A 16,160-nucleotide genomic window follows, 5' to 3' on the forward strand; every position below is an offset into this window, starting at 1 on the left:
GAAATGTTGAGATACTGATGTCTATAATGCATGTTTAAAATCTTTTGATATTTATATAATCTCCTTATATTTCTTAATATAAGTCTTAGTTGTAAAATATAATACAAAAGCAAAAATCCACAAGATTCCTGTTACCTACAGACAAAAGTCAAATTCCTTAATATGTAGCATTTTATCTGAGGACCACATTTCATTTTCATACATCATTTGCTTCCATATCCCCTAGGCATCAACAGATGGATTCAGATAAAAATCCTCACTATCGTTTGAGTATGCTGTATTCTTTTTGTGTTTTCATGCCCTTGGGATTCCCTCCCTCTGAAATACTAGTATTATTCCTTCAAAACTCAGTTAAAGGTTATTTCCTCTATGAACTCTTCCTTTTCCCCAGGCAGAATTATTTACTCTTTTGTCTGGGTTCTCGTATCATTTTATATGATACTTTGTCTTAAATCCCTGCCTGTAATATTATCTGTCTACGTGACATTTTCTCTGTAGACTAGAGCTCTTAAAGGAAATACGTTGTGTTTATTTTGTTTTCACTGCACTTGGACAGTGCTTGGCATATGAGTGAATGAATGAGAAGAGACCGGAAATTGATTAGCTCCAAAGATACTTTACCTAAGAAAGCCTTTGGGTGCAGGGAAAAGATGCAGTTACCTAATCAACTATGTACAAGTGGAAAAACAAACAAAAGGCCATGAGACTACAAACGCTTGTCTTACACGTCACTATGTTAAGTAGAACTGTGCATCATGTGAGTCTTCTGTGTTCACACATCTCATGTTTTATTCTGTCACTTTTATCCATCTTTAATGGATCATATCACAGGATTTAAAAGAGACGTATTAGTTCTTCAACTAGTATGGCACTTTCTTCTTAGTCTGTTCATGTTGGTGATGTATTGTGATTGATCAGAAAGGGTATAGTCATAGCTCTCACAGAGAATACAATGCAGTTAAAACTCCGGCATCTTGAAGCTGTGACAATATTCTGGGTAAAATATGGGCCAAAAAATTAAATGGGAAGTAATAAATAAAACTTTATGAGTAGATCTTATTAATATTCCCATTTTAATCCAATGAGACAGCAGAGGCATAGAGAATTTAAGTAACTTGCTCAAGTCACCACAGTAAGCACAGAAATCAGGACCTGAATTTAGCCAGCAGCCTGCTTTCACTACACTGAATACAAGCACTAAATAAATGATAGTTATCATTATTCTGATGGAGAAAGGGACTCTTTGTATCCAGCTTTAGGAATATGAAAAATGAAGGCCTCTCATTTCTCAGACAGATCTGGAATCAAATGTCTTTCTTGGTCATTTAGCAGGATAAGTTAATTAGTCTCAGTTACGGGAAGAACAGATTACAAAAATTGTCAAAAATAAATTTAATACAAATTACATAGCTTGGGAAAATTTTCACATGTGCTTAAATTTCTTCTTTGTATTCTTAGTGTTCCTTGAAAGTTAATTACACAAGCTTTTTTGAGATACAGAACTAATCTATTACTTGAAAAATAAATGGCAAGGGCAACTTTCAGTCTATGCATAGCTTTGACCATTTATATTTGGGATCAAAATTCATGTTACATGATTTATACATGCTGTTGCAACTAGATATTAATAGTTTAAGTGTTATAAAATATTTTAGTTGTTTTTAAAATGGATGTTTCTTTATAAACGTTGTGCTTTCCTCCAAAAAAGATCAAATTAATTATCTTCAATCTCTAAGTCAGTTAGCTAGTGAGAGTCTTCTTTGCAAATAAAGAAATTAAAGGATGGCATGCTACACCAGTTTGGACAATCAACAGCAGTGAACCACCTCATTCCTTGCTATATTTGCATAAGCGTAAATGTCTTATCTTAGGAATTTTTTCCTAAACTTTCTTTATATGAAATTCAAACAAAGATTAGGAAGATAATTTTATTATTTGGTTTTTTTGTTTGTTTGTTTTTGCAATCCTGTGTCATGGCTTGGTTGTATGTAGCAGAAAAAATTCAATGATTATTACATCAATGAGGTTTAGTATTCTAGGGCTAATACCTATACATAGGAAACTTTGAAAATAGCTACAAGGATAGCATTTAAAAGTTTTCTTGTTGAAGTAGGAAAAACAAAGAGACATTGTTTAAATAAAATGTGAACTATAAAAGGTAAGTAATGGATAAAGATCCAGGAAAAAAATATTTCAGAGTCAGATATTATTTCTCAAAAAGCTAAGTCTCAGGAAAAATTCTTGTTTGGTTATGTTGTAGTTACAAAAATATTAAATTAAACTGTTAAAACTATGTATTTAAAATATTGTAGTAGAGGATAAAAATAAATTCCAGTAAGGAACAAAACCTAATTAAGTATTTCTTTGCCTTCATCCATTTTTCCCAAAGAAAACAGTTATGTTCCTCTAGCCACTAGGGCTTCCCATTTGTAATGATGTTAATAAAACACCTCAAATGCTTGTCATTATTTAAAACTCACATCACTTGATCCTCAGAACAGCCCAGAGGCAGAGCATGTATCGTATTTTCTCTGTTTTTGCAGTTTTATTCTTTTATCCATTCATTTACCTGTGATGTACTAACATAACAATAGCTAACATTAATTCACAACTTGCTATGTACCGGACACACTTTCAAGTGTTTCACACATATAAACTCCCTACAATCTAGTGAGTGCAAAATTATTTATTTATGGTTTTACAGATGAGGCAACCAAAATACAAAGAAGAAATTTTTATAGTCCCACAGCTAGTGAGTGGCACAGCCTGACTTTGAACCCATTACTCTAGCTCCAGAGCTCACATTTTTAATCACTCTTCTCCTCTCTTGGCATGGTAGCAATAAAAACCTATTATAACTATGATTTTATGAATAGACAAGCAGAGAAGGACATGGGAAAAAGTATTGTTCATTCAACAAAGATTTATTGAATACTCATTCTGATTCAAACAGTGTGCTAGGTATTTGGTGGGAAATTAATCAGACCTCCTCTTTACCCTCCTAGAGCTCACAGTTTAACATAGAAGCTGCTCATTAAACAAATTAAAATAATTATGCAAGGCAAATGTTTTGCTAGGGGAAATATAGGGGTTCACAGAAATTCACAGGAGTGATGAAGGGCTTCCCAGAGGCAGTGGTGATTAAGCTGATATTTAACAAGTGAGTTGGCTTATCTACCTTGAGTCTGTTTAACCTAAATTCTAGGCTCTTTCATCTAGACAATATAAATAGAACAGAAACAAGAGGGCTATAATATCAAATACAGTATGATTTTCAAAGTGCAAGAGTCTACATAGGTCTGCTAATAAATTTGAAAAACTTCATGTAATAGACAATGTAATAACATTTTTTGTCAAAATTCACTCAGTAGTTACTTATCAAAATAGACCATAAACCAATAGGAGAAATCTTTAAAGTTATCAAACCACCTCTAAGGGTCAAACAGTTTTGTCTATTGGTTCTTTGAGATTTTCAAAAAATGGATAATTTTCATGCAATATAAATTTTCTATATCTTATTTACAAAGATGCACAACTTCCATATGTATTTTATGAAACCAATGTTTTCTTGACACAAAATAGGACAAAAAAATGAATATGGATTCAAAAAGACCAAAGAAATTCTTCCCAAGATGAAAATCAAAAAAATTAAAAGGAACTGCTTCCCACAGCCATGTACAGTTGGTCTCAAGAATATAAGGATAGTTTAATAATTATGAATCTATTACTATGGTTCATTGATAAGACTAGTTATCAAAAGGGCATTTGACAAATTCCAACCTTCATTATGATAAATAATCTTAAAAACTAGAAGGGTACTTTGATAATATAATACAGAAGTGCATGGTTGGTTTAACATGGTAAGATTAATGTAATTTATAAATTAAGAGATTAAAGAAGAAAAATTTGATCATCTTAATACATGGAGAAAATGCATTCAGTAAAATTCAGCATCCTTTCATATAAAAATTTTTTATAAAAAGAAAAACTGCATGATTTAGAAAAATAAAACCCAGTACAGTCAGTATCATGGTTAAATGATGAAATACTGGAAGCACTCTCCTTAAAATCAGAAATAGAATCAGGCAGAATGTCTTCTCTTTCCACCCCTGACTGGAAGCCTAGCTTATTTATAAGGAAAATAAAAGAAAGGAAAGTATGAGGAATGGTAAAGAAACAGAATTACCATTTGTCCCCTGTGTCAGAGTACAAAGACAATCCCCCCAAAATATATAAAACTGATCAGAAGGCTTACAAATATTTATGGAAACATCATCAGTTTAAAAAATCAATTGAATTACTATATACAAGTAACAGGACTAAGAAAATGTAATTTTATGAAAGAATCTTATTTATAACAAGCTTCAGAATTATAAAGTGGCTAGCATACTTTCAATAAGTGCTGTAAGTGGCCATGTCTGGGCCATAGGAACCCTGCAAAACAGCTGGGTTGTAGTGGTTAATTCCTTCCTGCAGTTAGAACCCCATTTCCTTGTCTTCATAGGTATCTGTCTTCAGTAGGGCTAACAGGAGCCCAAACCCGTTATGCAGCTGACCAAAGACAGTGATAGAACAGACCTTTGCTGAGATTTAGACTGGAGAGGTTGTGGAAGTGAGACTGGGCCAAGATACAAAGAGAAATATGGAGGAAGAAAGAAGTAACTGAGAAGAAATCAAGAGATCTTAGCACTCTCAGTTGCTGTGTGATCCTAATCAAGCAACTTGTTCTCTTTAGGAATTATTTTTATAAAATTCAACCAACAAGGGCCTACCTCACAGAATTACTAAGAAGAAAAAAAATGAGGTAGTCCATATGAAAGTATCATACACAGGCTGTTGTGCTTAATATTCTGTCATCAGATGTTAGATTTTCCTGAATAAAATGCAGTCCCTAACTTCTCAAAGAAAAAGAGGCTGTGTTACAACAGCCACCATAACAGTACTGAAGGGGCTTTCATGTTGCATGTAGCACCCTACTGAAACAGGTGCCAGCATCATCCTCGTTTTATAAATTAACCCACAGTGGTTATTCCTCTAGGTACCTGTCAAACTGTCCACACCCGCCAGCAGAAATAGACATTATCAATAGAAGAGTGTAGTTCTTATTGGCCAACTCATTGGTCAACTCACTGTATTGCCAGCACCCCTAACTGCCTGTCCAATGTGTTCTAATTTGCCAGTGTTTTTCCCCCAATTTAAGAACTTTCATACCTTTTAAAATCACTATGCATGTGAATTAAGACAAGACCCCATTAGATCTTTCATGGTCTTTTCTCAAGGGTATAATGTGTATACACTCTTCTATGTCCTTTAAACTCTTCTTAGACAGTTTTGAGTTAGTAAATTTCTGTTCAAAAGATCAAATGGGGAATTCTTCCCAAAATGTAAATATGTAAACCATATTATTACTAGCACAGCATATCATTATTATTCTCATCACTGTATTTTTTTCCCCACTGTAGAATTTCTATAAGCATCAAGAGTAAGAAAACTATAATTTCCATGCAGAATATTTAAAGTTTCTGCTCAGATTTGGCATGTTCCTTTGTACTCACATTCCATTGGCCAAATATGCCAGGCACAAAGAAGTGTTCACTAGAAGTCAGAAGGTATTCTTTTATAGTTGATTAAATTTAGATTTGAGGAAATTAAGTCAAAGTTTATATAGTCAGTATTTGACAGTGCTAGATTTACACATAAGCCAGTGTATTCTAGATACATTATTTTCCACCCTGAAGAACAACCTGATGAGCAGTGACTAAACTTTTAGTTAAGTGAAAAATTCACATTTCCAACCTTTTCTTCTTCTGAAAACATTGGTCCTTTTTCCAGAAGCAATAAACCAGGACAGGACACTGCAGTAGAGGCTTCTAGGTAACTTACATAAGGCAAGTGGACACAGAGAGATGTGGCAGACTTCCAGGTGATGGAAAGAATTAGTGAAGGAAAACTTGACTCCAATAAGAATTAATCCAACATTTTGGGAAAAAACCTCATTCTGTATTTGAAAAGTTTAGGATTCTCTTTATGCTGACAACTTTACTTAACTTGTTTTACTTCTACACCTAACCTTTGGAAATAAAATTTTATAATTTGTTCCCTGCTGTTACAAAATATAAGTCTTCCCTAATGGTTCAGTCAGTAAAGAGTCTGTCTACAATTCAGGACACCCAGGTTCAATCCCTGGAGAAGGAAATGGCAACCCACTTCAGTATTCTTGCTTGGAGACTTCCATGGACAGAGGAGCCTAGTGGGCTACATAGTCCATTGGCTCACAAAGAGTCAGACACGACTGAGTGACTAACACTTTCACTTTCATTACAAAATATATAAATTGAGATCTTAAAGCTTAAAAGAATACTGTGGCTCTAAATGAGCCACCTCTTATTTCAAGTTTTTTTTTGTTTGTTTTGTTTTTAATTTTATTTTATTTTTAAACTTTACATAATTGTATTAGTTTTGCCAAAGTTTTTAACAAACTTTTGGTTTTGTTTTTTAAAAAGTTTTAAAATACATGGCAATATAGTACTATGTATTACCTTGGTAGTTTAAACTTATATTTACTTATAAACTTATATTTACAAGTTCACAGGCTTTACCAGGGTTGATCTTACTGAGCCTAAGTATAAATATCTCTGGAAAAATAATTACTATTTAGGAATATTCTCACATTTTATGTTAGCTTTCAAAACAATCCTGGTTTTTTAAAAATGTGTTTTTATTAAATAATTCACTTGAATTATTCCTAAGAATAATTCTTTATGTGTGTAAAACTTGTTTAAAAATGTTTTCTACAGAATTCTATAAACCTGAAGAGTAATCTTTTAGAAAAATCATCAGAAGGAGGGAATTTGTGGAAATAAAACTGGAAACATTCAGAATCTTGATGGTGTGCCAAACCAAATGTCAACTGGAGCTCGGCCAAAAACTCAAGTGAGTAGCTTTCTTACAGAATATTCCAGATGTAGTGCAGTGCCCCACTCATGCAGTGAAGAGAGTGCCATACTTGAACATTCTCTGTTACTTTTTGTGTTTTAAGTTAAACATAAAGGTTGACTTTCTTTTTATTGTAACATGATTTGTAATGAAAAACATATATAGTTAATATTTATAAAATTGCAAAAAAATGCATTCTGTGATTTTAAGATAAAATCGGTAGTCCATTGTGATATGTAGAGTTATAGCAGCGGATTGTATACACTTCAATTAATTTCTTAATTATTAATGAAAATTCCTGATGCAGTTGAAGATTTCCTTGAATTACTATTATAAAGCTTTTCCCTAATAAGATAGTACACGTCTCTATGATAAGCATTCCAGCAAAGAGGCATCAGATTGGGGAATACATCTGTAAAACATCACTTATGAACACTAAGTTCACTTTATTTAAATAATTGTCTTTGCTCTACCAAGCTAAATAATTCCCAGGAATTTGTTTTTGCTGTTGTGTTTGGTATATTTTTAATAAATAAAAAATTGACTAGACTTTTTTATAGATATTTTACAGTTTTTAATCTTTATAACTTAAATTTCTAAACTTTTTTCCACATTTTCTATTTGAATCCAAAAGTAGATCTTCATAAAATTCTGAACAGTATTGGGATATAGAGGGATATTAGGGATAACATGTAAGAGTTTATAGGGTTGTTTATGGTTTTGGATTTTATGATTCACTGGTTGTTTACAAAGTAAAAGAGTAACAATAATTTTGCAAGTAAACATAAGGGAAAATATGTGTCTGACAGGAACAACAGAAATTTTTAAATTATCACAAAAGAGATAATTTAAGAGATTAATTACAAAGTCTGGTCAGGGTTAGATAGGACACTGAGAGATGAACTCCCCAGGACAGTAGGTGCCCAATATGCTACTGGAGATCACTGGAGATAAAACTTCAGAAAGAATGAAGGGATGGAGCCAAAGCAAAAACAATACCCATTTGTGGGTCTGGCTGGTGATAGAAGCAAGGTCCGATGCTGTAAAGACCAATATTGCATAGGAACCTGGAATGTTAGGTCCATGAATCAAGGCAAATTGGAAATGGTCAAACAGGAGATGGCAAGAGTGAACGTCAACATTCTAGGAATCAGCGAACTAAAATGGACTAGAATGGGTGAATTTAACTCAGATGACCATTATATCTACTACTGTGGGCAGGAATCCCTTAGAAGAAATGTAGTAGCCATCATGGTCAACAGAAGAGTCTGAAACGCAGTACTTGGATGCAATCTCAAAAATGACAGAATGATCTCTGTTCATTTCCAAAGCAAGCCATTCAATTTCATAGTAATCCAAGTCTATGCCCCAACCAGTAATGCTGAAGAAGCTGGAGTTGAATGGTTCTATGAAGACCTACAAGACCTTTTAGAACTAACACCCAAAAAATATGTCCATTTCATTATAGGGGACTGGAATGAAAAAGTAGGAAGTCAAGACCACCTGGAGTAACAGGCAAATTTGGCCTTGGAGTACAGAATGAAGCAGGGCAAAGGCTAATAGAGTTTTGCCAAGAGAACACACTGGTCATAGCAAACACCCTCTTCCAAAAACACAAGAGAAGACTCTACACATGGACATCACCAGATGGTCACACCGAAATCAGATTGATTATATTCTTTGCAGCCAAAGATGGAGAAACTCTATACAGTCAGTAAAAACAAGACCAGGAGCTGACTGTGGCTCAGATCATGAACTCCTTATTGCCAAATTCAGATTAAATTTAAGAAAGTGGGGAAAACCACTAGACCATTCAGATACGACCTAAATTTAATCCCTTATATTTATACAGTGGAAGTGAGAAATAGATGTATGGGATTAGATCTAATAGACAGAGTGCCTGATGAATTATGGACAGAGGTTTGTGATTTTGTACAGGAGACAGAGATCAAGACCATCCCCCAAAAGAGAAATGCAAAAAGGCAAAATGGCTGTCTGAAGAGGACTAACAAAGAGCTGTGAAAAGAAGAGAAGCAAAAAGCAAAGGAGAAAAGGGAAGATACAAGCATCTGAATGCAGAGTTCCAAAGAATATCAAGGAGAGATAAGAAAGCCTTCCTCAGTGATCAGTGCAAAGAAATAGAGGAAAACAATAGAATGGGAAAGACTAGAGACATCTTCATGAAAATTAGAGATACCAAGGGAACATTTCATGCAAAGATGGGCTCGATAAAGGACAGAAATGGTATGGACCTGACAGAAGCATAAGATATTAAGAAGAGGTGGCAAGAATACACAGAAGAACTGTACAAAAAAGATCTTCACAACCCAGATAATTCTGATAGTGTGATCACTCACCTAGAGCCAGACACCCTGGAATGTGAAGTCAAGTGGGCCTTAGGAAGCATCACTACGAACAAGGCTAGTGGAGGTGATAGAATTCCAGTTGAGCTATTCCAAATCCTAAAAGATGATGCTATGAAAGTGCTGCACTCAATATGCCAGCAAATTTGGAAAACTCAGCAGTGGCCACAGGACTGGAAAAGGTCAGTTTTCATTCCAATCTCAAAGAAAGGCAATGCCAAAGAATGCTCAAACTACTGCACAATTGCACTCATCTGACATGCTAGTAAAGTAATGCTCAAAATTCTCCAAGCCAGGCTTTAGCAATACGTGAACCATGAACTTCCAGATGTTCAAGCTGGTTTTAGAAAAGGCAGAGGAACCAGAGATCAAATTGCCAACATTTGTTGGATCATCGAAAAAGAGTTCCAGAAACCATCTATTTCTGTTTTATTGACTATGCCAAAGCCTTTGACTGCGTGGATCACAATAAACTCTGGAAAACTCTGAAAGAGATAGGAATACCAGACCACCTGACCCGACTCTTGAGAAACCTGTATGCAGGTCAGGGAGCAACAGTTAGAACTGGACATGGAACAACAGACTGGTTCCAAATTGGGAAAGGAGTACGTCAAGGCTGTATATTGTCACCCTGCTTATTTAACTTATATGTAGAGTACATCATGAGAAATGCTGGGCTGGATATAGTACAAGCTGGAATCAAGATTGCTGGGAGAAATATCAATCACCTCAGATATGCAGATGATACCACCCTTTTGGCAGAAAGTGAAGAAGAACTAAAGAGCCTCTTGATGAAAGTGAAAGTGGAGAGTGAAAAAGTTGGCTTAAAGCTCAACATTCAGAAAACTAAGAATATGGCATCTGGTCCTATCACTTCATGACAAATAGATGGGGAAACAGTAGAAACAGTATCAGACTTTATCTTTCTGGGCTCCAAAATCACTGCAGATGGTGTTTGCAGCCAAGAAATTAAAAAGATGCTTACTCCTTGGAAGGAAAGTTATGACCAACCTAGGCAGCATATTAAAAAGCAGAGACATTACTTTGTCAACACAGGTCCATCTAGTCAAGGCTATGGTTTTTCCAGTAGTCATGTAAGGACGTGAGAGTTGGACTATAAAGAAAGCTGAGCACCAAAGAATTGATGCTTTTGAGCTGTGGTGTTGGAGAGGACTCTTGAGAGTCCCTTGTAAGGAGATCCAACCAGTCCGTCCTAAAGGAGATCAGTCCTGGGTGTTCATTGGAAGGACTGATGTTGAAGCTGAAGCTCCAATACTTTGGCCGCCTGATGCTAAGAGCTGACTCATTTGAAAAGACCCTGATGCTGGGAAAGATTGAGGGCAGGAGGAGAAGGGGATGACAGAGGATAAGATGATTGGATGGCATCACTGACTCAGTGAATGTCAGTTTGGATGAACTCTGGAAATTGGTGATGAACAAGGAGACCTGGTGTGGTGTGGTTCATGGGGTCAAAAAGAGTCAGGCATGACTGAGTGACTAAATTGAACTAAGCAACTATAAGATGGTTGCCCAGCAGAATCTTTGCCCTTTGAAGAGGATTGCAGCCACAGCCAGACTCCAGCTTGATAGAGATAGAGAATAGGCAGAGAGAGAAAACATCCATCTCTCTCCCAGCTTCTACCTTTTTTCTTTCTGTATTGAACTTATCAGGAAACCAGGAGGGAAGGGCACTCACTTAATGTGTTCTTAAGCAATTGTGTCCCACAAAGGACGACGGAAAAGAGCAGAGAGTGATTTAGAAGGTCAAAGAGAAAGTATTCAGCACACATTAAAATGAGATTTGTCAGCTACTATTATTAAATGTGTAATATGTTCCTGTCCCGGTGCTAACCTTTTCACACACATTGCCTTTTTAATCCATACAGCAACCCTACAACGTAGGCATTATTACCTCCATTTTTTAAGGAAAGAAACCTGATTTTAACAACTCATAGAAGTCTGTGGGTTAGGTATTAATGTTATCCTCGTTTCACAGATGAGCAAACCAAGGTCCTGGAAAAGTAAATAACTTAACCAAAGGGGCAAAACCAATACCTGAGTCTGAGTTTTCATGCTCTTTGCCTTTCTGCCACATCATTCATTGCTTTGGGAATTTTGTAATGCCTTTGGGGGAAAATTGCATATTACTAAGTGAAAGAAGCCAATCTGAAAAAGCCACATACTGTGTAATTTCAACAACATGACGTTCTGGAATAGGCACAACTATGGAGCCTGTAAAAAGATCAGTTGTTGCCAGGGATTAGGGAGGAGGGAGGGGTGAATAGGTAGAGCACAGAGGATCTGTAGGGCAGTGAAACTATTCTGTATGATACTAAAATGGTGGATACAGGTCATTTTACATTTCTCAAAACCCATAAAATTTACAGCAAGAGTGAACTCTAAGATAAACTATGGATTGTAGATGATGATGTGTCAATGTGTGTGTGTGTGTGTGTGTGCTCAGTCACTCAGTCGTGTCCGACTCTTTGCAACACCAGGGACTATAGCCCACCAGGCTCCTTTCTCCATGGGATTTCCCAGGCAAGAATACTGATGAGAGTTGCCATTTTCTTCTCCAGGAGATCTTCCCTGGAGTAGGACCCAGGAATCAAACTTGCATCTCTTGCATCTCCTGCACTGACAGGCAGATTCTTTATCATTGTGCCAACTGGGAAGCCCTGATGTGTCAATGCAGGTTCAAGTGTAATAAAGGTACCCCTCTGATGGGGGAGACTCTGTATGTGTGTGGGCTCCATCATTGGGTATATGGGAAATCTCTGTACTTTCTACACAATTTTCCTATGAACCTAAAACTGCTTGAAAAAATATATTGTTAATAAACAAATAATTTTAATTTAAAAAAGAAAAGAAAAATATAGCACATCTTTAATTATGTTTACTGTGATCCACATTTTGTTTCTTTTTGATGAAGAATGACTGATAGAGAATATTAAACTGTTTCTTAAGGCTTTCTTAGAGCATTTCTCAGCCCAAGAAGAAAGGATTTATTACAAATCTATTGATTTTCTTTTTTTAAGATTAACAATGGACGTTAAAAAGGAGAAAGCCATTATCTTTAATGTGATGCTATAATCCATTGGGTTGTTGCCTTTTAAGGGAATGTAATTTATTAAAGAGGCATTTGGGACCCATCTTAGCTGATTTTCTAATGTTTCTTTTTTTTTTTTTTCATTCTGGTTACTTTGTTTTTACAGTAAGCTCTTAATTATCCCAGGACAGGTAATTTATTTCCATTAGCTAATTTAGGACAGGGACAGGATAACTTTATAACCTATTAAATAAGAAATCTGAGATTATTTCATATTTTGGCCCATTCAGAACAATATATAATTTGAGTCCTCAGCCAGTTCTCACTGACATAGGTGGTGGAGAAAAAGGAATACATAGGCTCAGATATTAATACTGGGATTTATATTGCCTCTGAAAAATCTTTCTCTGTTTTCTTTTGTTCACCATCAGTATGTGCCATAGGCATTCCTTCCAAGTTCACATATAAGTGGGCAGCAGGGAAACAGGAGTCAGTTGGGCAGAAGAACTTTTTTTGCTGTTCTACCTGTGAATCTTTGAGTAGATAAACAAGTTTCTGAAAACTTTTGCTGCTGTTTTCCTTTTCTAGGGAATACTTTCTACAGAGTCAACTCACTTCTATTTCCTCTGAATATGTCATGAACTCAGAGGCCCCCGTAATAGAGGAAGTTTGCCACTGGCTAGATCTTTTCCAAGATAGGAGACAAATCCTTCCACAGAGATTTATGTCAATGCAATGGACATTCATTCATCTGACTTACTGTAATCTTACTTTCTCAGGCTAGGCTGCAGAACACAGTTTTACTCATAAAGATGTGCCAGATTCACTACCCTGTGGAATATGTCTGAGGAACGTGTCCTCATTTCTAAATGTAGCCCTGGCTGCCAAATACAGAGGGCAAGGCCTCTGCAAGCCTGAGGCAGGTTTCCCACAAGGCTGTGCAAAGGACGAAGGATCAAGAAGTCAAACCCTTTATTGCTTGTCAAGACTTCTATATACTTTTAGTAGAACATTTCCGAAGTTTTGAATATGGGCCTTTACCTTCATTGGACTATTTCTGTCTACTCATCTCAGATGTCATTTGCCTAGGGGGAAAGTGAAGAAAGCTGTTCATGGTAGCTGCCAGTATAAGTGAGACACCAGAACCGCTCAGGGCTTAAACTAAGCATAAACATTGTCAACAAAGGGTCAGATATCTCAGTCTGAAGCTGGGTCAGAGCTGCACATACAAATGATATGCCCTGTGCAAGTGTCACCTTTTTTAATTGGCACAAAGGTATCTTCTGCTCCCCAATTTGTGAGTCCTTGAGATGGTGAATGCCAGCCAAAGAGGATATTTTTTTTCCTAATTTTTATGAAAATATCATATGGGCTAGTGCAGACTGTGACCTAACTAAGAGGACAGTCCAGGTTTGGTTGACAGAAACAGAAAATCCAGGGACCAGATTATAAATTCAGATAGCCAGGTTGCCAAGGCTAAGAATGGTATTTAAAAGAAAGCAAAGCCATATAGCAACCAATTGAAATTCTGGGGCTATTCTGGATCTCTGTTCTCACCTTACGTGAGCAGGTCAAGCCCATTTCTGAAGCCAGTGACTCACAAGCAGCTTCTGATTTATGCTTAATTCCCAGACTTGTGGGTGGGTGGAAGGGACAGGACAGGGTGATGCAAGGAGTTATATTCTGGGCAGGAAAGTATGGGTGGGGTGGGGTGGGGTCTAGCCAGCTCCACTGGGTCTGTTCTCCATAACCAGTGTCTATACCCTCATCTCCCTCCTGAGCCCCAGGCACTTGTGCCTGACTGGATGTCTTGGCGTCTTAACCTGCATGTTCTGGTGCATCTCAAACTCAGTCTTGAATTTTACTGTCTTCTATTAATATCATAGTGAAAGACACTTTCAGTCAACTCATCATTCAGCTAGAAACCTGGAGTCACCCTAGGTTTGTTCTTCTCTTTTAAATTTACATTCGTTGTCACCATGTCCTCTCCAGCCTGCATTTTGAATGAAGTGTTAACCCATCTCCTTTGCATCCCTAATGCTACTGCTCTGATTCAGCCATCTCTCATCTGGAATGCAGCCTACTAACTAATCTTTGGGGGCTTCCCAGGTGGCGCTAGTGGTAAAGAACCCGCCTGCTAATGCAGGAGACTCAAGAGATGTGGGTTTGATTCCTGGGTTGGGAAGATTCCCTGGAGGAGAGCATGGCAACCCACTCCTGTATTCTTGCCTGGAGAATCCCATAGACAGAGGAGCCTGGTGGGCTATGGTCCATAGGGTCTCAAAGAGTTGGATATGACTGAAGTGACTTAACATGCATATTAATTGGTCTTTGGTATCATATACGCTTCATCCATTATCTAAAATACAAACAGAGTGACCTTTTAAAAAGTTAAATCTGATCATATCTCTGTTCTTTGGGAAAATCCTTCAATGTCCTCAGTTTTTTGGGCGGGTGGGGTGAGGGGTAGAAACTCAAATTTCTGTGCATGTTAGACAAAGTTCTTTATGATTTAGCCCTGCCCACTTCTCGTGTCTCTCTCTTTTTTGTCTACTCCATCTTTTGCTCAATATTCCTGCCACATCAAATTACTTTGGGATTCTTTATTCTTCATACTTGAATTATTCATGCCTTTAACTTAAAATTCAGTCTTCATCACATTGATTCCCTTTGCTAGGTTCTCAATACTCAGTCTATAGGAAGAGTCCTGTTCTTCTAGCAGTTGTCACAATAATGCTACTTATGTATTTCTTTGTTTTTCCTTTCACCAACCTTGAAGCAGTTTGAGTCCAGACTGTGTCACTTGTCTCAGTAACCTAAGTGCTTACTTAGCACAGTAACTGAAAATTATAGGCATTCATTAAATGTTCAGATTGTAGTATATTCCAGTTATTTCAGTAGGGTCTCTATTCTACTGTGGAGTAATAGGAGGAGTTGCTACTCAGACACATTTAGACTAATGTTTTGGCAAAGTTTTAATACTGGAGAGGAAGATGTGTATACATTCACACCACAAAAAGTTTTGGGTTTCAGGATGTTAAAAATTGAAGCATTGTCATGGTGAAGACTTTTGATCTAGGAGACATTTCTAGAGGAATTTTTTCCTACCCAGGTCAGATTTCTGGTCACCCTCTCTCTTTTTTCCCTCTGAGAGAACTGGAGTTTGGGTATCTTGCTACCTTTTCCACGGCCACCTTCTTTATTTTCAACGGTTACATCTTTCAGTCCTTGACGAATGAGAAAGTATTTTGCAAGGATGACTGTTTGCAAGTTTTCTAAGGGTTTCCATAAGTTGTGAGGTAATGAGCAAAGGGGCTCCACATAAAATCCTTCTTTGGATACTTTTTATTTTTCCCAAAAGAATGTTGGAAGGAGATAAGACAGGTGGTGGGTCTCATATAATGTTTATCTATACTTTGGAGGCCACCTGTATTCAGTGAATTTCCTGGAAGCTAACAAGCTAAGCAAGAATTAAGAAATAGCTGGGGGCTGTGTAAGAGCTGGGATGGAACAAGGGCTAGAGATTTGACGTGATTCTGTGCCTTAGTTGGAGGAGACATAGCAATAGAAATGGAAGCGAGGAGAAGCCTCAGTTGATGATGCTACAGGAGATATCCAGCCTCTCCTTCCTTCCTCCCTGCCATCGTTTCTAGCATAACTACTCCATGGATCTTTGCTTTGGTCCGCAGTGGGGGAGTTCAGAGTATTTTTGCATGGTCAAAGGAATGATGAGAAGGACATGTGAAACATAGCCTCATAGCAGCGGCTATGGGGAAGCAGAGTTATTTTGGCCACCAGACTAAGGTAGTAAT

At 36.9% G+C, this 16,160-nt stretch overlaps 1 protein-coding gene across 1 annotated transcript in view; it reads left to right on the forward strand.

Annotated features, from left to right (window-relative positions):
• The first annotated feature begins 6,832 nt into the window (after positions 1-6,832).
• The window catches only part of STARD13 (StAR related lipid transfer domain containing 13), a 369,156-nt gene continuing 359,828 nt past the window's right edge, over positions 6,833-16,160 (forward strand). The window contains exon 1 of the mRNA XM_055542381.1: positions 6,833-6,933. Coding sequence (XP_055398356.1) covers positions 6,904-6,933 — 30 coding nt within the window. The 5' untranslated portion in view covers positions 6,833-6,903. The remainder of the gene's footprint in view (positions 6,934-16,160) is intronic.

Source organism: Bubalus kerabau, chromosome 12 (genome assembly GCF_029407905.1).
Source record: "Bubalus kerabau isolate K-KA32 ecotype Philippines breed swamp buffalo chromosome 12, PCC_UOA_SB_1v2, whole genome shotgun sequence".
In the NCBI taxonomy this organism is placed as follows: domain Eukaryota; kingdom Metazoa; phylum Chordata; class Mammalia; order Artiodactyla; family Bovidae; genus Bubalus; species Bubalus kerabau.